This window comes from Hirsutella rhossiliensis, assembly GCF_020360975.1.
Source record: "Hirsutella rhossiliensis strain HR02 chromosome Unknown scaffold00001, whole genome shotgun sequence".
Classification (NCBI taxonomy): domain Eukaryota; kingdom Fungi; phylum Ascomycota; class Sordariomycetes; order Hypocreales; family Ophiocordycipitaceae; genus Hirsutella; species Hirsutella rhossiliensis.
The window spans coordinates 7,663,124-7,678,164 of record NW_025408667.1 but is presented as its reverse complement, the minus strand read 5'-3'; the positions used below and the strand labels follow the sequence as shown (position 1 = coordinate 7,678,164).

The 15,041-nt window shown below is 58.6% G+C and overlaps 7 protein-coding genes across 7 annotated transcripts; 4 read left to right on the top strand and 3 right to left on the bottom strand.

The window, feature by feature from the left end:
- Positions 1–535: 535 nt before the first annotated feature.
- HRG_01053 (uncharacterized protein) lies at positions 536–1,138 on the bottom strand (the record flags this gene model as incomplete). The annotated part of the gene is made up of 1 exon (XM_044859524.1): positions 536–1,138. One exon carries the CDS (start codon positions 1,136–1,138, stop codon positions 536–538), a length of 603 nt encoding a protein of 200 aa, XP_044725924.1.
- Positions 1,139–3,638: 2,500 nt separating this feature from the next.
- HRG_01052 (uncharacterized protein) lies at positions 3,639–4,292 on the bottom strand (the record flags this gene model as incomplete). Its single annotated transcript, XM_044859523.1, has 4 exons — positions 3,639–3,739; positions 3,797–3,883; positions 3,957–4,058; positions 4,124–4,292. 4 exons carry the CDS (start codon positions 4,290–4,292, stop codon positions 3,639–3,641), a joined length of 459 nt encoding a protein of 152 aa, XP_044725923.1.
- A 2,016-nt stretch (positions 4,293–6,308) lies between these two features.
- On the top strand, positions 6,309–7,628 carry HRG_01051 (2OG-Fe(II) oxygenase superfamily domain-containing protein; the record flags this gene model as incomplete). The annotated part of the gene is made up of 4 exons (XM_044859522.1): positions 6,309–6,562; positions 6,620–6,671; positions 6,742–6,810; positions 6,867–7,628. The coding sequence occupies 4 exons, from the start codon at positions 6,309–6,311 to the stop codon at positions 7,626–7,628; spliced, it is 1,137 nt and encodes a 378-aa protein (XP_044725922.1).
- Positions 7,629–8,832: 1,204 nt separating this feature from the next.
- HRG_01050 (peptidase inhibitor i78 family domain-containing protein) lies at positions 8,833–9,149 on the top strand (the record flags this gene model as incomplete). Its single annotated transcript, XM_044859521.1, has 2 exons — positions 8,833–8,940; positions 9,012–9,149. The coding sequence occupies 2 exons, from the start codon at positions 8,833–8,835 to the stop codon at positions 9,147–9,149; spliced, it is 246 nt and encodes an 81-aa protein (XP_044725921.1).
- Positions 9,150–9,793: 644 nt separating this feature from the next.
- Positions 9,794–10,464, top strand: HRG_01049 (PUA domain-containing protein; the record flags this gene model as incomplete). Its single annotated transcript, XM_044859520.1, has 2 exons — positions 9,794–9,807; positions 9,867–10,464. 2 exons carry the CDS (start codon positions 9,794–9,796, stop codon positions 10,462–10,464), a joined length of 612 nt encoding a protein of 203 aa, XP_044725920.1.
- Positions 10,465–11,259: 795 nt separating this feature from the next.
- On the top strand, positions 11,260–12,531 carry HRG_01048 (uncharacterized protein; the record flags this gene model as incomplete). Its single annotated transcript, XM_044859519.1, has 2 exons — positions 11,260–11,325; positions 11,428–12,531. 2 exons carry the CDS (start codon positions 11,260–11,262, stop codon positions 12,529–12,531), a joined length of 1,170 nt encoding a protein of 389 aa, XP_044725919.1.
- Positions 12,532–12,974: 443 nt separating this feature from the next.
- HRG_01047 (uncharacterized protein) lies at positions 12,975–14,249 on the bottom strand (the record flags this gene model as incomplete). Its single annotated transcript, XM_044859518.1, has 1 exon — positions 12,975–14,249. The coding sequence occupies one exon, from the start codon at positions 14,247–14,249 to the stop codon at positions 12,975–12,977; it is 1,275 nt and encodes a 424-aa protein (XP_044725918.1).
- Between the last annotated feature and the right edge of the window lie 792 nt (positions 14,250–15,041).

Sequence of the window (15,041 nt, the reverse complement as noted above, 5' to 3'; positions counted from 1 at the left end):
GACGAGGGTGCGAAAGGGGAATTGGGTGCCCGAGCGACAGCATTGACGAAAGCGATTGTACATGTTGCCGGATTCCCCCCGGGAAGGTATACAGCGGAGTGAGGATGAGAAGAGGGCGATGGAGCATGCACGGATCTTTGGTCAGTCGCGCGATGAACAATGACGGGAGGGCAGAGCAGGGGAAGTGCGAGGATTATTGTTTGAGACAGGCAGACATAGGAAAGCATTTCCCTTGCGGGGGGAGGGGAGCAGCTGCGCGCTGGTCCCAGCTTGCGAGGCGACTTGGTGTGTAAGAGTGCGGGCGCGCTTCCAAACTCGTACTACTCCTGCTTCGACTGCTACTGCTATCCTACTGCTGCTTCTGCTACGCTACGTGCCGCCGAGGGTATCCTGCCTACCTACCGTGCCTACCTACTCCTGATGATGTTGCTCTGGTCTGGGGGATGTCCCGTTTTCCCTCCTCTCCTGTCCGAGGTCGGCCGCGAGGACCTTGGCTACAAAGAAAGACACTGATTGCTCCTCCACGCCCGTCTCTTCACGGCTGGCTCGAGTCCTGAAAGGGATTGGGGCTGCCCGGGGCGCCCTCTTGCTGGCGCATGAGCGGGGTGCGGGCGTCCTGCTGCTGGGCGCGCTGCTTGCGGGTGTGGGCGCGGGCGAGGGCGACGGCCTCTGCCTTTGCGGCGAAGCGCTTCTGCTGGCGGCGGTCGCGGCAGCAGAGAAAGGCGAGGACGCCGATGGCGAGGGCGACGAGAGCGCCGAAGATGACGGCGAGGACGATGCCGCCCGTGTCGAGGCCGTCGTGGCGGGGCATGCAGACGTCGTTGTTGCTCGTGTCGGTGGTGCACATGAAGTTGGGGCGACACTCGCTCGAGGCGACCTGGGTGGGGAGGCACTCGCCGGTGCGCACGCGGCCGCGGTCCGTGGTCAGCGCGCAGATGGTGGTTTCGAGCGTCGTCGTGGTGAAGCAGTCGGTGCCCATGCGCGCGCTGCCCGTGGCGGGAGGGCGGCTGCTGGCGCCGGTGGGCGGGGGAGAGGAGGAGGCGGGCGTGGGCGAGGGCGTCTCGGTGGCGCGGTCAAAGAGGAGGCCGTTTCTCCTGCGCACGACGGCGGCGGAGGTTTCGACGGCGGCGCGAGGCATGATGGAGGTGGAAAAGGGCTCGATGAAACGAAAACTGGAGAGGCCGAGGCGAGCGAGGTGCGAGGAAGATGCTTGGTAGGTGTCGCGCGAGTCGGTTGATTTTTTTGGGTCTTGTTCCTTGTCGGGCAAGGCAGGCAAAGGCAGACAGGCAGGCAGAGCGCCCGTGGGGATGGGATGGAATGGGGTTGGCTGACGGTCGGGTGCGGGACGATCCGAATGGCCAAAGCTGTCAAAGGGTCAAAAAGGGGGGCCGGAGCCTGGATGTCGGCTCTCGTGTGGACTCGCTATGTACGTTTTCTCGGTCGGCGGTTTCGGGATGGTTTGCGAAGACGGTGGCGGCGATGGATTGACGATAGAATTGGTAGGAAGGAGGGCGGAGACAGACGAGGAGGGAGGGAGAGTTCGGACGGAGGAGGCGAAGGCGAGGCGGCGAAGGCGAGGCAGCGGCGGCTGGGCAGGCCGAGGAATGGGAGGACAAGAATGAGGCGGCGAGGCGGGGAGGCGGCGAGGCGGGGAGGCGGCGAGGCGGGGAGAGGTATTAGGTCCCGGACGATGATGACAAGGTCCAGAGACAAGAGGGGCTGTGAGACGAGAGGACAGAGGAGGAGGGGGAAGAGTGATGGACTCCCGGGGGGGATTTATTTCCTCTTGTTTGCTTTCTTTTTCCTTCAGCCTCCTTTTGCCTTGCTTTACTTACGGGGTACGGAGTAATTATTATTACGGCGATGGCAAGAAGTGACAGGCCAGACAGGGTGGTGGTGGGTGGGTGCGACTGTACAGTCAGCACCGGGCAGCGTAGGTAGCTACCTACCTTCCTGGCAAGTAAGGTACTGTGTACAGTATAGTCAGCACATCTAGCCTGCTGCTGATGGTGCCCTCTCAGCGGCCTTCTCTGTAACGGCCAGGTACAGTCGGTACCCCATGTATGAGCCCCACGTGGCGCAGCCCGGCGTTCTGGACCCTCTTGCCGTGTCAACCGTGTAAAAATAGGGGAACCCACACTCGCCACCCACCCCCACGTCCTCCTATCCCTCTACATTTACCTAATTTTCACTCAACCGGCAAGAAAATTCTACATAGAGCGCGTTGTTATGTTGCTACGTAGAGAGCGAGTTACTTACCTAATCGAGGTACCTATATATACCTTTATATGGTAATTTACCTGGTAAGGTATATATCTTAATGTAACGCTCAAGCAGAGGCTTGAGAGCACAGTGGAAGGAATAGGGGCACAGAAAGGTGAATTTAGTGATGCATGTCTTGGTCTATCTCTTAGGACAAGGGAGGGGGCTTATATAGGTACAGTGACCACACATAGCTAGCTAAAAGAGGGCATTGAGATGTTCCTATACCTGAGTCAGGCCTGCATCATGTCCTTGGTCTAGGGGAGTCATGTTGGTCAGGCAGGCTCCCTTGTGAATGACTATTGGGTCCACTGGGCATGACTGTGGCCTCTTGTGCCCATTCTCCTCAACAGTAACGAATCTCTTACTCTAATGATAGAAATGCTGTGCAGAAAAGTATCGTTATAGCCCAGGTTTACTGTACTATGCTGCACTTTTGCGGCGAGACCCTCGCTGGTTTATATCTCCTGCGCAGCATACGAGCCGTCGCCTTTTTATCATGCTCGGACCTGTCTCCAGCTTTATTCTCTCTCGCCGAAAGCCGCTAGCCTCTCTCTATCTTGAAGCCGTCGCGCTCAACCCCACGGCTATTCTCTGTCAAGGCCATTTATTCTTCCTTACGTTGCACTACTATTGTCCACGCCGCAGCCCTGCCCTGTTTGATCGTCGGGAGAATGACCGACGGCCGGAGGGCATATACGATGACGGGGTAGAAATAAGCGACCATGGTCTCGTTTATCCATCTGTGAACAAGGCGTCTGGTGAGCACCATTTTTCCACTCTTCCAGCAGACGAAAGCTGAAGCTGCTGGCAGATTCCAACGGCGCCGTCGTGTTTCCGAATACCTGCATGATGCAAGAGCTCGTGCGCACTTACTTGGACCAAGTCCTCGATCGCGAGGAGCTGGGCAAGCCAGTTGACATGCCATCAATCTACACCATTCACAAGGATATCACCAAGTTCCCTATAGTGTCCATGTTGTCTGGGGAGCTGAGGATGCAGAAGTCGTATGGATGGCCTAGTAAATGAGAATCAAGAATATGTAAGCACATCGACATTTTCGACTCTTATGTTTCAAGACAGAACGGGAGTAGCCCGGGCGCATCTCGAGACCGCCGAGCATCGTTTATACGTAGATTAATCGACAACTTCGATTTGACCGTTCCGGCCTCCGGTAAGACGTCGAAGCTACGTGTTGGGCACGATTCTGTAGGACAGGAGAATATGGACGGTACATTGATACAAGACTCCAGCCCATTTCGCCGACTTCTTCGTTTATGGGAACAAAAAACGTTTGGATGCAGCAAATTCTTGGCGAGACTTAATTCTCTCGGGATTCAACCATGAGAGGCGCCCTGGCCTTGTTGAGCGTGAATCTACACGTGCTCAGTCGGCTCGGGGTAGGCCTCAAGCCATTGCTCCCTCGTGTAGACGGTCGCATTACGCCTCAAGAAAGTCGTAATGATATCATTCAAATCTAACAAGGACAACGTTAGCATCCTAGCATGACTATCGGGGTATCTGCATGCGTTACCTTGCAGCGTCATTTCTCTACCTGGCTGAAGGGAATAGTGATCTGTACGCTCATGGACGAGGAGCAGGTCTTGCGGTAACTGGGTTCCTGGGCAATGAGCATCAGTCTTTGTATACATACACATATGTATATTTCCAAGGTATCAACTGATGGTATTTACCTGCCGGTACGGAGTAGACGATGACTCCGTCGCCCCTAAATAGGTTGGAGACGAGGTGTTGCTGGTACGGCGAGTTGGGCCGCATCGAGGCGCCATTAGGTGCTTTGATAATCAGACGCCCGTTGGATCAATGCTGAATGAGAAACCGAGTTGCTGCTCATCCTTACCTCGGTACGACTTTGGATCCAGAGCCAGCGGCTTCACCAATCCATTGGCCGGGCAAATGTCGAAGACGCGGCGCTGCCGGGACCACTCCCTCAGCCGCACCTGCGGGCCATTGTTGACGCGGAATAGGTTCGTGGGGAGCGTCCGGAGCACCTTGATCAGCTTGGACATGGTGATTGACGATGCGGCGAGAAATAAATGAAGAAGTGAGAGCTCGCACATAAAAAGGCCTCTACTAGGGAGCATACAGGATCGGATGCTTTCAAGCAGGTGTGGCCGTATGTGTCAGTAATTACTGTACGTACTGCAAGTGCCTTGAGGAACTCAAGGGTCTTTCTTGGTACTAGTTAAAAGGCCACCCCGTCACGCTAAACGGCCACCCAAAAGTGGGTCAATTGTGGCTTGGTCGCGCGCAAGGTCCGATACCGCAAAGTTTGGGCTCCAGAAGATAGGGGGCGAATACCGCGCTGTGGCAAGGAATGCCGCTTCAAGCGACCAAGAAAAGCCGCCGCCCGGCCGCTGTGATCTTCTTCATCACTGCGGCTTCAAGTCAAGTCTTGGTTGGCCTTCCTTGCCGTCACGATATTTTCAAGCGGCCCAATGCCGCCGCCGCCGTTCCCTTCGAAATGAATGACGTTGACGAGCTCTGGCATGGCAGAGCACAAGCCCTAACGATGCTCCTCACGATCCACTCCTATGCACGGGAAAGGCCGGCCCAAGGGCTCATTGAACCTCGAGGCAGCAGGAGGTCGTAACGGCCACGCGGAGAGAGCCGTCAGCACACGATATCGCGGAATCCGACGAACGCAGCGAGGCCACAAGGCCGCCGCCGTCCACAGCGCCGGCGGCTCTCCAAAGTACGAAGACGAAGGCTACGGGTAAGAAGCGCAAGGCTGGGGGCAAGGCTGGAGGGAAAGCTGCTGCTGCTACCGTCAACACCGCCGGCAGCGCTGCTGATGTGACCAAACGGGGGTTGGAATACCTTCAAGCCAATGGCGATTCGTACGAGCCTGGCACAGCGATGCCACGAGCGTATCAGCGTGCCGTACGCCGCACGCCTGACTCTGACGATGAGCTTACTGGCCCGGGCGAGACGCAGGGCACGATTCGCTGTGCCACGCAGCCAATGCCGATACCCTCAATTCGTCAAGGAGGTGAGGATATAGAGGATGAAGACGACCCTTTAGCCGATTTTAACGAGATGGACCGGCAGGTGGATGAGGAGGAGTCTGTACAGCAGGAATTGTGTGCAGAGGGTCTACTATAGCTACCGGCGTTAACGCTGCATTTGAATTGACGGAAGTGTGTTTTCTACGACCCCAAGAACATGGCCCTACGTACTTGAATTTGCATCACGGCCAGCTTCACTTTGCGGCTTCAATTGCGGCTTCAACATGCCCTCTGGCGCGCACCTCGATGCCGGCAGCGAATGCGCGCACACACCTTTGCGGCATCGGCGCTGCGCGGCGACCAAGCCACAGTTGACCCACTTTTGGGTGGCCGTTTAGCGTGACGGGGTGGCCTTTTAACTAGTACGTCTTTCTTCCACCCCACCCATCCTTAAGGAAGCTCGGGCCACTAATCAATCCGTGCTAGCTGCGCCTCATGCACCAGCCACAAGCCACACAGCTCGCCACCATTCCACGGTAGCGCAGGAGGCGGCTCTTCCTTATCTTGCTAAGCGTCGCTGTACCGGTACCTCCAGTGCGTCAAGGCCATAAAATGCTTCAAATCGCCGCAACCTCGCAATCGAGAGGATGTAGGGCCTTAGGTGCATGCGTTCTAATAGCACGACTCACAGGCTATCCAGACGAGTTGTTTTTCTTGTCATCGGTCCCGCCTTTCGCGCTTTATGGTGCTCCGAAGTTGACCTCACCTCCGCCGAGCCATGTCAAGGGCAGCGGGTCGGTAATCGGCGGTAAACTGCGGGGTAATCTAATCCGCTGACCGCCCAGACCTATGACATCCAATTTGATATCTCAGCATGATTACCGTACGGCGTAAGTTAGGCTGAAATCTCTTGGCCAATTCCCAAGTACATGGAATGGCTAGGGGGAAACCCTCCGAAAAGCCTACTTGGGAGCCCAATGTTTGCTTTGGCAGCGCCCGGCGATTCCTCATCGTTTCCACGACCCGACACCAGCGTATAAGTCCATCAGCTCGGCCCTTCTACCAACAGCCACTACCATGGAGGACGACTTCACCGCGATCCCCATCCTTGACCTATCGCTTGCGCGGTCGCCTACGACCAAGCCGCAGTTCCTGGCCGAGCTGCGAAACGCCCTAGTATGCGTGGGCTTCCTCTACGTCCGGAACCACTCGCTCCCGGAACAGGTGCAGCAAGAGGCTTTGCAGCGTTCCATGGCCTTCTTCGACCTGCCGCTCGATAAGAAGCTCGAAATGGAAACCGTGCACAGCAAGCACTTTCTCGGTTACAACAGGCAAGCCTACGCAAGGTCGGTGGTGCTATCTTGGTAGCCGTATTAAGACTTAACTAGGATAGACGCCGAGAGGACGGGGGCAGAGATCGATCATAACGAATCTATTGCAGTATGCCGTCGGCCGGACCGAGAGCGTTGACCGTGCCTCGGCTAACCGGCTCTGCCATGGCGTCTTGCAGATTGGTCCGAACCTCCCTGCTCCGGGCCCCGAGGATCCCGTCTATCTCAACCTGCAAGGCCCGAGCCAGGTTTGTTCATGTTCTAGGCGCCGTCCCCTTCTCCGGCTGATCTGCTCCTCTCCTAGTGGCCCGACGAGACTGCGCTTCCCGGCTTCCGCAGCGCCCTCGAAGGCTATCTCTCCGCCGTGCAAGACCTGGCTGCAGACTTTACAGTTCTGGTTGCCGAGGCACTGGACCTGGCATCCACCTCGCTGACTAGGCTCTTTGACGATTCTCCGTTCAGCCGCTTAAAGGTGATGAGATACCCGCCGCCCTCGGAGCAGACGACGGCAGCATGGGGCCGTCGAGGCGTAGGGCCCCACAAGGACGGCGTCTTTATGACATACCTACTGCAGGGAGGGGAGCACGAGTGCCTCGAGGTGCAGAATAAGTCAGGCGCATGGATCCCGGTTCCTCCTATCCCAGGGACTCTAGTGATTAACATCGGCCGTCTGCTCGAGACGCTGACGGCTGGGGTCTGCACAGCGACGACCCATCGTGTCCATTTAAGGCCAGAAGGCTTTATAGACCGGAGCGGGAAGTCGTTAGGGCCCCGTATATCGATTCCCTTTTTCCAACACGTGAACCTGCGTCTGATGCCCGAGGACCTGCTCCTGGACATCCCCCCCCCTATCGCCAACCTGGTCAAGGGCGAGAAGGTAGTATCGGATGCAGATACCTTCTTCTCGGGACTCTTTAATAGCTGCGCTGGCGATACTATCTTCGTTAACATGTTGACGAGCTACCAGGACGTAGCGAGGAAGTGGTTTCCGGACTTACTGCCCCTAGCGCTGAAGAAACAGTCCGAGGCCAAGCAATTAGACCAGCAGCAAGAGACGGTCGGGTGAAGGAAGTTGATGTTGTGACTGCTAGATATGTATTACACTCCTTTATTAATATATGATTGATGAAGAAGTCGGATTATAAAGAAGTGAGGTTACTAAACGGGGTTAGCTGTAATGCCATCGAATGCGGGGTCTAGCTGTAGCATTATAACCCCTAAAAAGCAAAAAAAAAACGGTCACCTCCCTCTAGACGCTAGCAGCGTCTATAAAATAGTCTCCTAATCGCCTATATAGCTCACTGCTCGGCGCCTATGCTCGCAATCTTTTTTTTCCTCTTTCCCTTTAGATAGATAGCTGAAAGGGCATCTGAAATTGCCTATGGCCCTAAGGCCATTACGCGATACTTACCTAGAGCTTTATCGCCACTTACCTAATATATAAACGCGCATGTGTTAGGTGTTAGGCTTCACAAGACAAGTGCTTAAGTTAGGCTCATTCTATCATTTCACAAGGCAACCCTTGCTTCTCAAGCTCTTAAGCTTGTTCCGAAAAGGCATTGGCGGGCCTTATAGAGGACCGGTCTCCTGTTTCAGACTGCAAGCTTAGGTAATGCATCCAGGCGTCCGCTGCCCGCCAGATGGTAAGCGTCACTGGTAATTAGCAGCGTCACTGGTAGCACCTTTGCGGTGGAACGATTTCCATTTCTCCAAGGGGGGCGTCTCTGGGCTGGTCACCCCACGATACCAAGCTGGATGGAATGTGTCGCCGCCGTCTGTCCGACTCCATCCATCACTCCTGTACTGTAATTACCCATGTCCACCAACGACGTCCAGATTGGACCCGGGGCTTGGCATCGTGGTCTTTGATTGCTCTTGTGCTCAGCCACACGCGCCAGCCCTGGCCCGCTAGGATCTTCACGTCCGCCGGGAACCTGGCGACAAGATACCGAGGACAAAACTTGAAAGAAGAGGGAGTTGTCTTGCAAGACAAGAAGAGCAAGGCGGCAAAAGGGGTTTATGTAATCCGATTGGGGCACGTGAGACGACGTCATTGCCCATCATGGCATCATCCCCCTCCATCACCTCCATCACCATCATCATCGTCATGGACAAACATCTCATCCCCCTTTTGCTCACCCCCCCACAAAAATCCCCCCGTGAATCGCAAGAAGACCAACAATCCTAGCCTGCAGCCGTATTCCCCATTTGCACCATTGTCGAGCATTCAGATACAGCGACCCTCCTTTGGCATCGAGACTCCCCCCGTCATGCCGCTCATCGCGCCCGGCGTCACGTCTGCCTCGGCCGACAAGACCGAGGAGTGGACAAACAAGCTCTCGGGCAAGAAGCTGCACGACTCCGAGTCCAATGCCGAGGTAACTCTCTCTCTGCCGTCAGACTGTTGCTGTCCTTGTTGCCCTGGCACGCTGACCCCCAAACTTAACAGTGCTTCTGCAAAAAGGACCTGCCCCAGGAGCATCGCATCGTCGCGCCCGGCGCCATGGTGACAAAGGACCTCAACGAGAACCGCCTCAATGTCTACCTCAACGAGGACGGCATCGTCACCCACGTCGGGCACGGCTAGGTAGGCGGACATTGCAGCAGCAGTGGATGGATGATGAGAGTACACTTGCGCCATGGGCAAGGATAGTGCAAAGGATACTACAACTTGACATTGCCCAAGATGTAGAAAAGGCGCTTTGGCAGGGCCGTTGTCCACGGAACAGGTGGTGACGCGTCGTCCAATTTGATTTTGACAGCCTTTTCATCAATGCGTAGCCAGTCGATACATGCATGGGCCTTCATTATGTGTAATGTCGATGATTCTCAGCCCAGGTCGGTCCATCAGGCGGTTCTGCTGCTTGTGGCTTTGCCGCTCGGCGCACCCGTTTGGCATGGTGCAGGGTAGGTGGGTAAGGCGACTTTGGTACCCCACCAGGGACGAATTTACCCCGCCATTGCCCATCTCCCAACTCCCTCATCCATCATCACCACCTGCTTCAACTGCGCTGCGTCACACTATTTCCCCAGCAAGCTGCCACAAGACATACAAAGTCGTATTCGCTCATCACAGCCGAGATCTCCCTGCACCGCCCCAGCCAAAATCCCCGACGAACCGTCGCTCCCTCTCGTACCGGGGAGACGTGACGCCTCGAGGAACAAGACCAAGGAAGAAGACGAAGACGAGACCTTGACGTTGGACGAGGAAGATACTCGACGGCCGCCACCATGTTCAAAAAGGAGTAAGCCTCCCCATATCTCCAACCTTCTGGCCGATCGTTGCTAACCCTTGTCCCGCCAGTCTCTCGCCCTCGCCCAAGCAAAAGCTCAAGTCGTCGGTCCAGCGCTCGCTGCGGCAGTCTCTGCTCTCGACGTACCCGCTGCTGACGCCCCACGTCGACGAGTTCCTGCCCAAAAAGGCCTCGCTCGAGAGCATGAAGCTGCCAGACCGCAACACGCTCTACGTGCTCGACTCGGAGCCCCTCTTCTTCCAGCAGGACATGTCGCCCCTCATGCCGCACCTGCGCCTCGTCCACCGCTTCCCCCAGGCCTTCCCCACCATCCGCATCGACCGCGGCGCCATCCGCTTCGTCCTCTCGGGCGCCACCCTCATGGCCCCCGGCCTGACGTCAAAGGGCGGCCGCCTGCCCGTCGACGGCGCCCCCAAGCAGCTGCCCGAGGGCGACGAGATGAACCAGCGCGCCGATGCCGACGGCCGCTGGAGCCGTGAGCTGGCAAAGGGCGAGCCCGTCGTCATTGTGGCCGAGGACAAGACGGAGGCCTGCGCCGTCGGCATGCTTGTCTGCGGCACCGACGAGGTCAAGGACAAGGGCAAGGGGCCCGTCATCGAGGACGCGCACTTTCTGGGCGACGGCCTGTGGAAGCTCAACACGGACTGACCCCGGAGGAAACTATCGGAGGGAATTGCGGCTGAAAAGCGTCCGGTATGCGGGAGTGCGGGAGTGGCACTCTGTTTGGCAAAGGCAGCCCACAGCCACTGCCAGATGTCGGTGAACTGGCCCCGGTGCCACGATGATGACGGGGCGTCAGGGAGGCCCAGACTCTGGGCCGTGCCACGCAGCAATCACAGGACTGGACGGGCCGCCGTGAGACAAGTAAAAAAAACAGACTCGAAAGCTTGCCATCATGGTAAATCAAGCTCATTTCTTGTGCGGTAGCGCCGGTGCAGACAGCGGCAGCGCTTGGACGGGATTGACAAGTCCCCAAAAGGGTGTGTCGCGCAAAGCTGGCGGCATTCATATCCCGCCCGTCCGCTAGAGTGAGACATTTCCCGGGCTTGTCTCTCTTTCTTTTTTCCTCGCAGCCGCTCATCCTGCCGCCTCGCCTGGCTTGCTGCTCGCTTCGCGCCAGCGCAACTGATAGGCAGGGGGCTGAGCGCATGCCGGCTTTCTTTTCCTTCTAGGCTGGAAATGAGCCCCCGAGATCTGCGCTTAAGCCGGTGCCCAGGCCCTGTCAGGGGGGGAATGGGAAAAGCAAGGATGGGACAGAGGGAAACCCTGGGAAGCGTACATCCGAGCCGTGTATAAAGATGGGCGAAAGCCGCGCCTGGGGATAGGCGGGATCAGTCAACCGCCAAGACCCAACTTGACACACGCTCCTTTATCCTTAGAGAATTCATCACGCTCCTTGGTTCAGTGTCTTTATTGATTCGTTCGACGCCCCGTTTTTCCACAATGAAGTTTCTAAACGTCTGCGCCCTCCTGGCCGCCACGGCCCAGGCTGCCCCTCTCCTGACGGATGTAAGCCATCTCCTGGTTACTGTTGCTTATTCCGGCTGTAGTCATGCCGAAAACGGCGACGCATGATGGGAAGAAAAGACCCGAGGCTAATCAGAACGACAGGCCATGAGCAAGAGCGCCGGTGGCACGGCAGGTCCCGCTGTTCAGCCCGCGGAGCAGGCTGCCCAGGCCGGTTCTCTGCCCGGTCTGCCCGGCGGCAGCGGCTCAGGCGGCATCCTGAAGGCTCGTCAGGACGACGGCGAGGACGGTACCGCCGCCGCACCGGAGCAGCCTGCACAGGATGGCAAGAAGGGAGGCCTTCTAGGTGGTGTGCTCAAGGCTCGTCAGGACGATGGCGGCGCCGATGCTAGCGATGGAGATTCGGGTGCTTCCGATGCCGCGGCTCCGGAGCAGCCTGCTCAGGATGGCAAGAAGGGAGGTCTTTTGGGTGGTCTGCTCAAGGCTCGTCAGGACGACGGCGGCGCCGATGCTAGCGATGGAGATTCGGGTGCTTCCGATGCCGCGGCTCCGGAGCAGCCTGCTCAGGATGGCAAGAAGGGAGGACTTCTGGGTGGTCTGCTCAAGGCTCGCCAGGACGACGGCGGTGCTGAGGCTAGCGATGGAGATTCGGATGCTTCCGATGCCGCAGCTCCGGAGCAGCCTGCTCAGGATGGCAAGAAGGGAGGCCTTCTGGGTGGTCTGCTCAAGGCTCGTCAGGACGACGGCGGTGCCGATGCTGACGAGGGAGATTCGAATGCTGCCGATGCCGCGGCCACGGAGCAGCCTGCTCAGGATGGCAAGAAGGGAGGCCTTCTGGGTGGTCTGCTCAAGGCCCGCCAGGAAGATGCCGACGCTGATGCCGACTCTGACGACAGCGAGAACGCTGGTGGCCTCCTGAAGGCTCGCCAGCTAGACAGCGAGGCCGATGATGACGCCGACGGCGATGATTCCGATGCCGAACCCGCTGACAGCGAGGGCGCCAGCAACCTGCTGAGGGCTCGCCAGCTGGACGACGAGGCTGATGCTGATGATTCCGCCGCTGAGCCCGCCGACAGCCAGGGCGCCGGCGGTCTGCTCAAGGCCCGCCAGGAAGGCGGCGACGCCACCGATGGCGATGCTTCTCCGGACGGCGCTGACGCCGACGACGGCGCTGAACCTGCCGACGCCCAGGCCCCTCAACAGCCTGCGCAGCAAGGCGCCGGCGGCCTGCTCGGTGGCCTGCTCTAAGTGTCTCGACATGTGCAGGGTGTGGGGAGGGTTGAAAATATAGGTATGCCGCGAGGGTAGCTGGTGCGCCGTCGGTGGGCGGCCGTGGAAACTAACTGTACATTAAGGGGTTATTCTTACACCTTCACTTGTATGTATGTTGAACATGACTTCTCCAGGACGGTTGAGCTTTCATCCATGCTGCTGTGATAGTGCCTGTGATTGTTGCTGGCGCCTGGCTTTGACGTGGGGAGGTTGCTAGACGTCAAAGCAGGGGGAATGTTTGTGACCTGGGGCATTTATTTTGGAGTCGGGCTCTATCTTGGCGTCGTAAGGGGCCCTGATTAATTAACGCCTCTGCTTCGTGATCATCATACGACGTTTAGCATCGAGGCATCCCGCCACTCGCCTGTCCAAGCCTGCATCAACCCCCCCTTTCCCCCAATCCGGACACACAAGCAACCTCAGCCAGTCGTGGCAGCAGCCTCGCGGGCCGCCAGCCGGCCACGGTGATAGGCCTCAAACCGAACCCAATGGCGCTCCATAGCCGCAGCACCCAGCTCATCACGGCAGCGCCTCACAAACGCCTCGACGCGCTCGACGCAGAAGAAGCCATCGTCGCCGCGCAGCGCCTCCTCCGGCACGACGCCGTACGACGCGTCGCCGCCGAGCACCACGGCCCGCAGCGCCTTGGCCAGGCACGCGCGGTAGATGGTGGCCACCACGTCGACGGGGATGGGAGCCGTCACCGCGGCGCGCTGCAGCTCGTTGCGGATCGCGAGCGTCTGCCGCTCCTGCAGGAAGGCGGTGCGGCGTGCGGCATAGGCGGCTTCGGCGCCGAAGCGGGCAAGGGCTTCGCTCGTGGTGGCCTCGCGTGTCGTCTGCGCTGTCGCGAAGCGGCCTGCCGCGCGGCAGCGGGGGATGAAGTCGTCGACCCAGCGGCGGAAGACGGGGCGCTGCTTGAGGCGGCGGCGGTCGTTGGACTTGAGCGTGACGGCGTCTGCGGCGGCGCCGTGGTCGTCGGCGGAGCCACTCCCCGCCGGCGGCACCCAGAGCATGCGACACTGGGCGACGTACTCGAACAGGTCGTCGGCGCTGGCAAAGGGCCCCTCGGCGAAGCGCGCGACGGGCAGGCCGAGGAAGTCGAGGACGCGGTGCGGGTCGGCGGTGAGGCGCACCTTTGCGCGGGCGCGGTCGACGGGCTCGATGTCGGCGACGCGCAGCCACAGCGCGTCGTCGTCGACGGTCAGGCCGTAGGGGCGGATGACGGAGCCGAGCAGGATCCACGCGTCGCCGTGGGCGTGCTTGAAGAGCAGCCAGCGCAGGGCGTCGGCGGAGGCGCAGATGAACACGTCGACCTGGACGTGCCGCTCACGGGATCCATCATGGTCGTCGTCGTCGTCGTCGTCGTCGTCGTCGTCGTCATCGGCGGCGGGCCAGGGGAGGGCCAGGCTGGAGGGTGCTTTGTCGCGGAAAATGGCCCGCGCGGCTCCGAGGGCGACCGCGATGCTGCGCAGGGCATCGTGGGAGGACGCAGCGCCGCCGTCTCGCGGGCTCGCGACGACCAGGTCCACGTCGCCAAAGTCGAGCTTGCCGGGCCCCTCGAGCGGCGTGCCGACGCAGTGGTACAGCTCGGCCAGGACGGCGGTGCAGCGCTGCTTGACGGCGTCGTAGACGGGCCTGGGCATGCGCGGCGTGTGGAGCGGCGCGTTGCCGGCGCTGAAGGCCGAGCCGCCCATCTCTGTTCTCGGCCTCTCTTTTCCTTGCCAGGGAACAGACGTGTCGTAGGAGGAATACCGCGGTCGACTTTGCGGCGCGGCGCGGCGAGAGAGAGGGAATGACGCCAAGTGCGAAGGAGCAGGTGAGCGAGAGAGGGAGGAAAAGCAACAGCACCGGTTCACGCCCTGCGCCTCGCCTGGCCGAGCTTCGTCACACAGGCTCGGAAACGGGGGGTGCAGAGCGGCCCGCGTGCACCGTTGGTCCTCACCGTGTCAAGAGCGAGGCCGACGGGCGTTGAGGGGGGCAACCGGCTCGCTGCATGGGCGACGAGGGCGATGGCGTGGCAGCACCTATAATCCCTTGCGGGATTGGCGAGCTCAAGGACCGGCTCTTGGGTCTCGGGCTCGTCACCATGCGCAAGAAGAAAGAAGATTCGCGCGCCCCTACGGCGGCTTGGAGGAGAGTTGAAAAGGCGATTCGACATTTTGTGCTACTATGCCTATACTGTAGGGACTTGATAAATGGGTAGTTATATCAGTAGTTGTTGGGTCTTTGCATTGAGAGAAAGAGGGTGTAGCTTGCGCTGTCCTGCCTACAAGAGGGAGTCGAGTACGCTTATTTATAATATAGGCCTTCTTCGTAGGTGAGGTAGATAGGTAAAGTATAGGCAGTACCTTAAAGTAATATCAAGGTACTTTAAGCTTAGGTATTTTATATAGTTCTATATAGATAGAGAATTTTATCTATATAAATAGTTATTATATTACCTAGTAAGGGTCTTGAGACCTAATAAGTGTTATAGTAGGCTATAG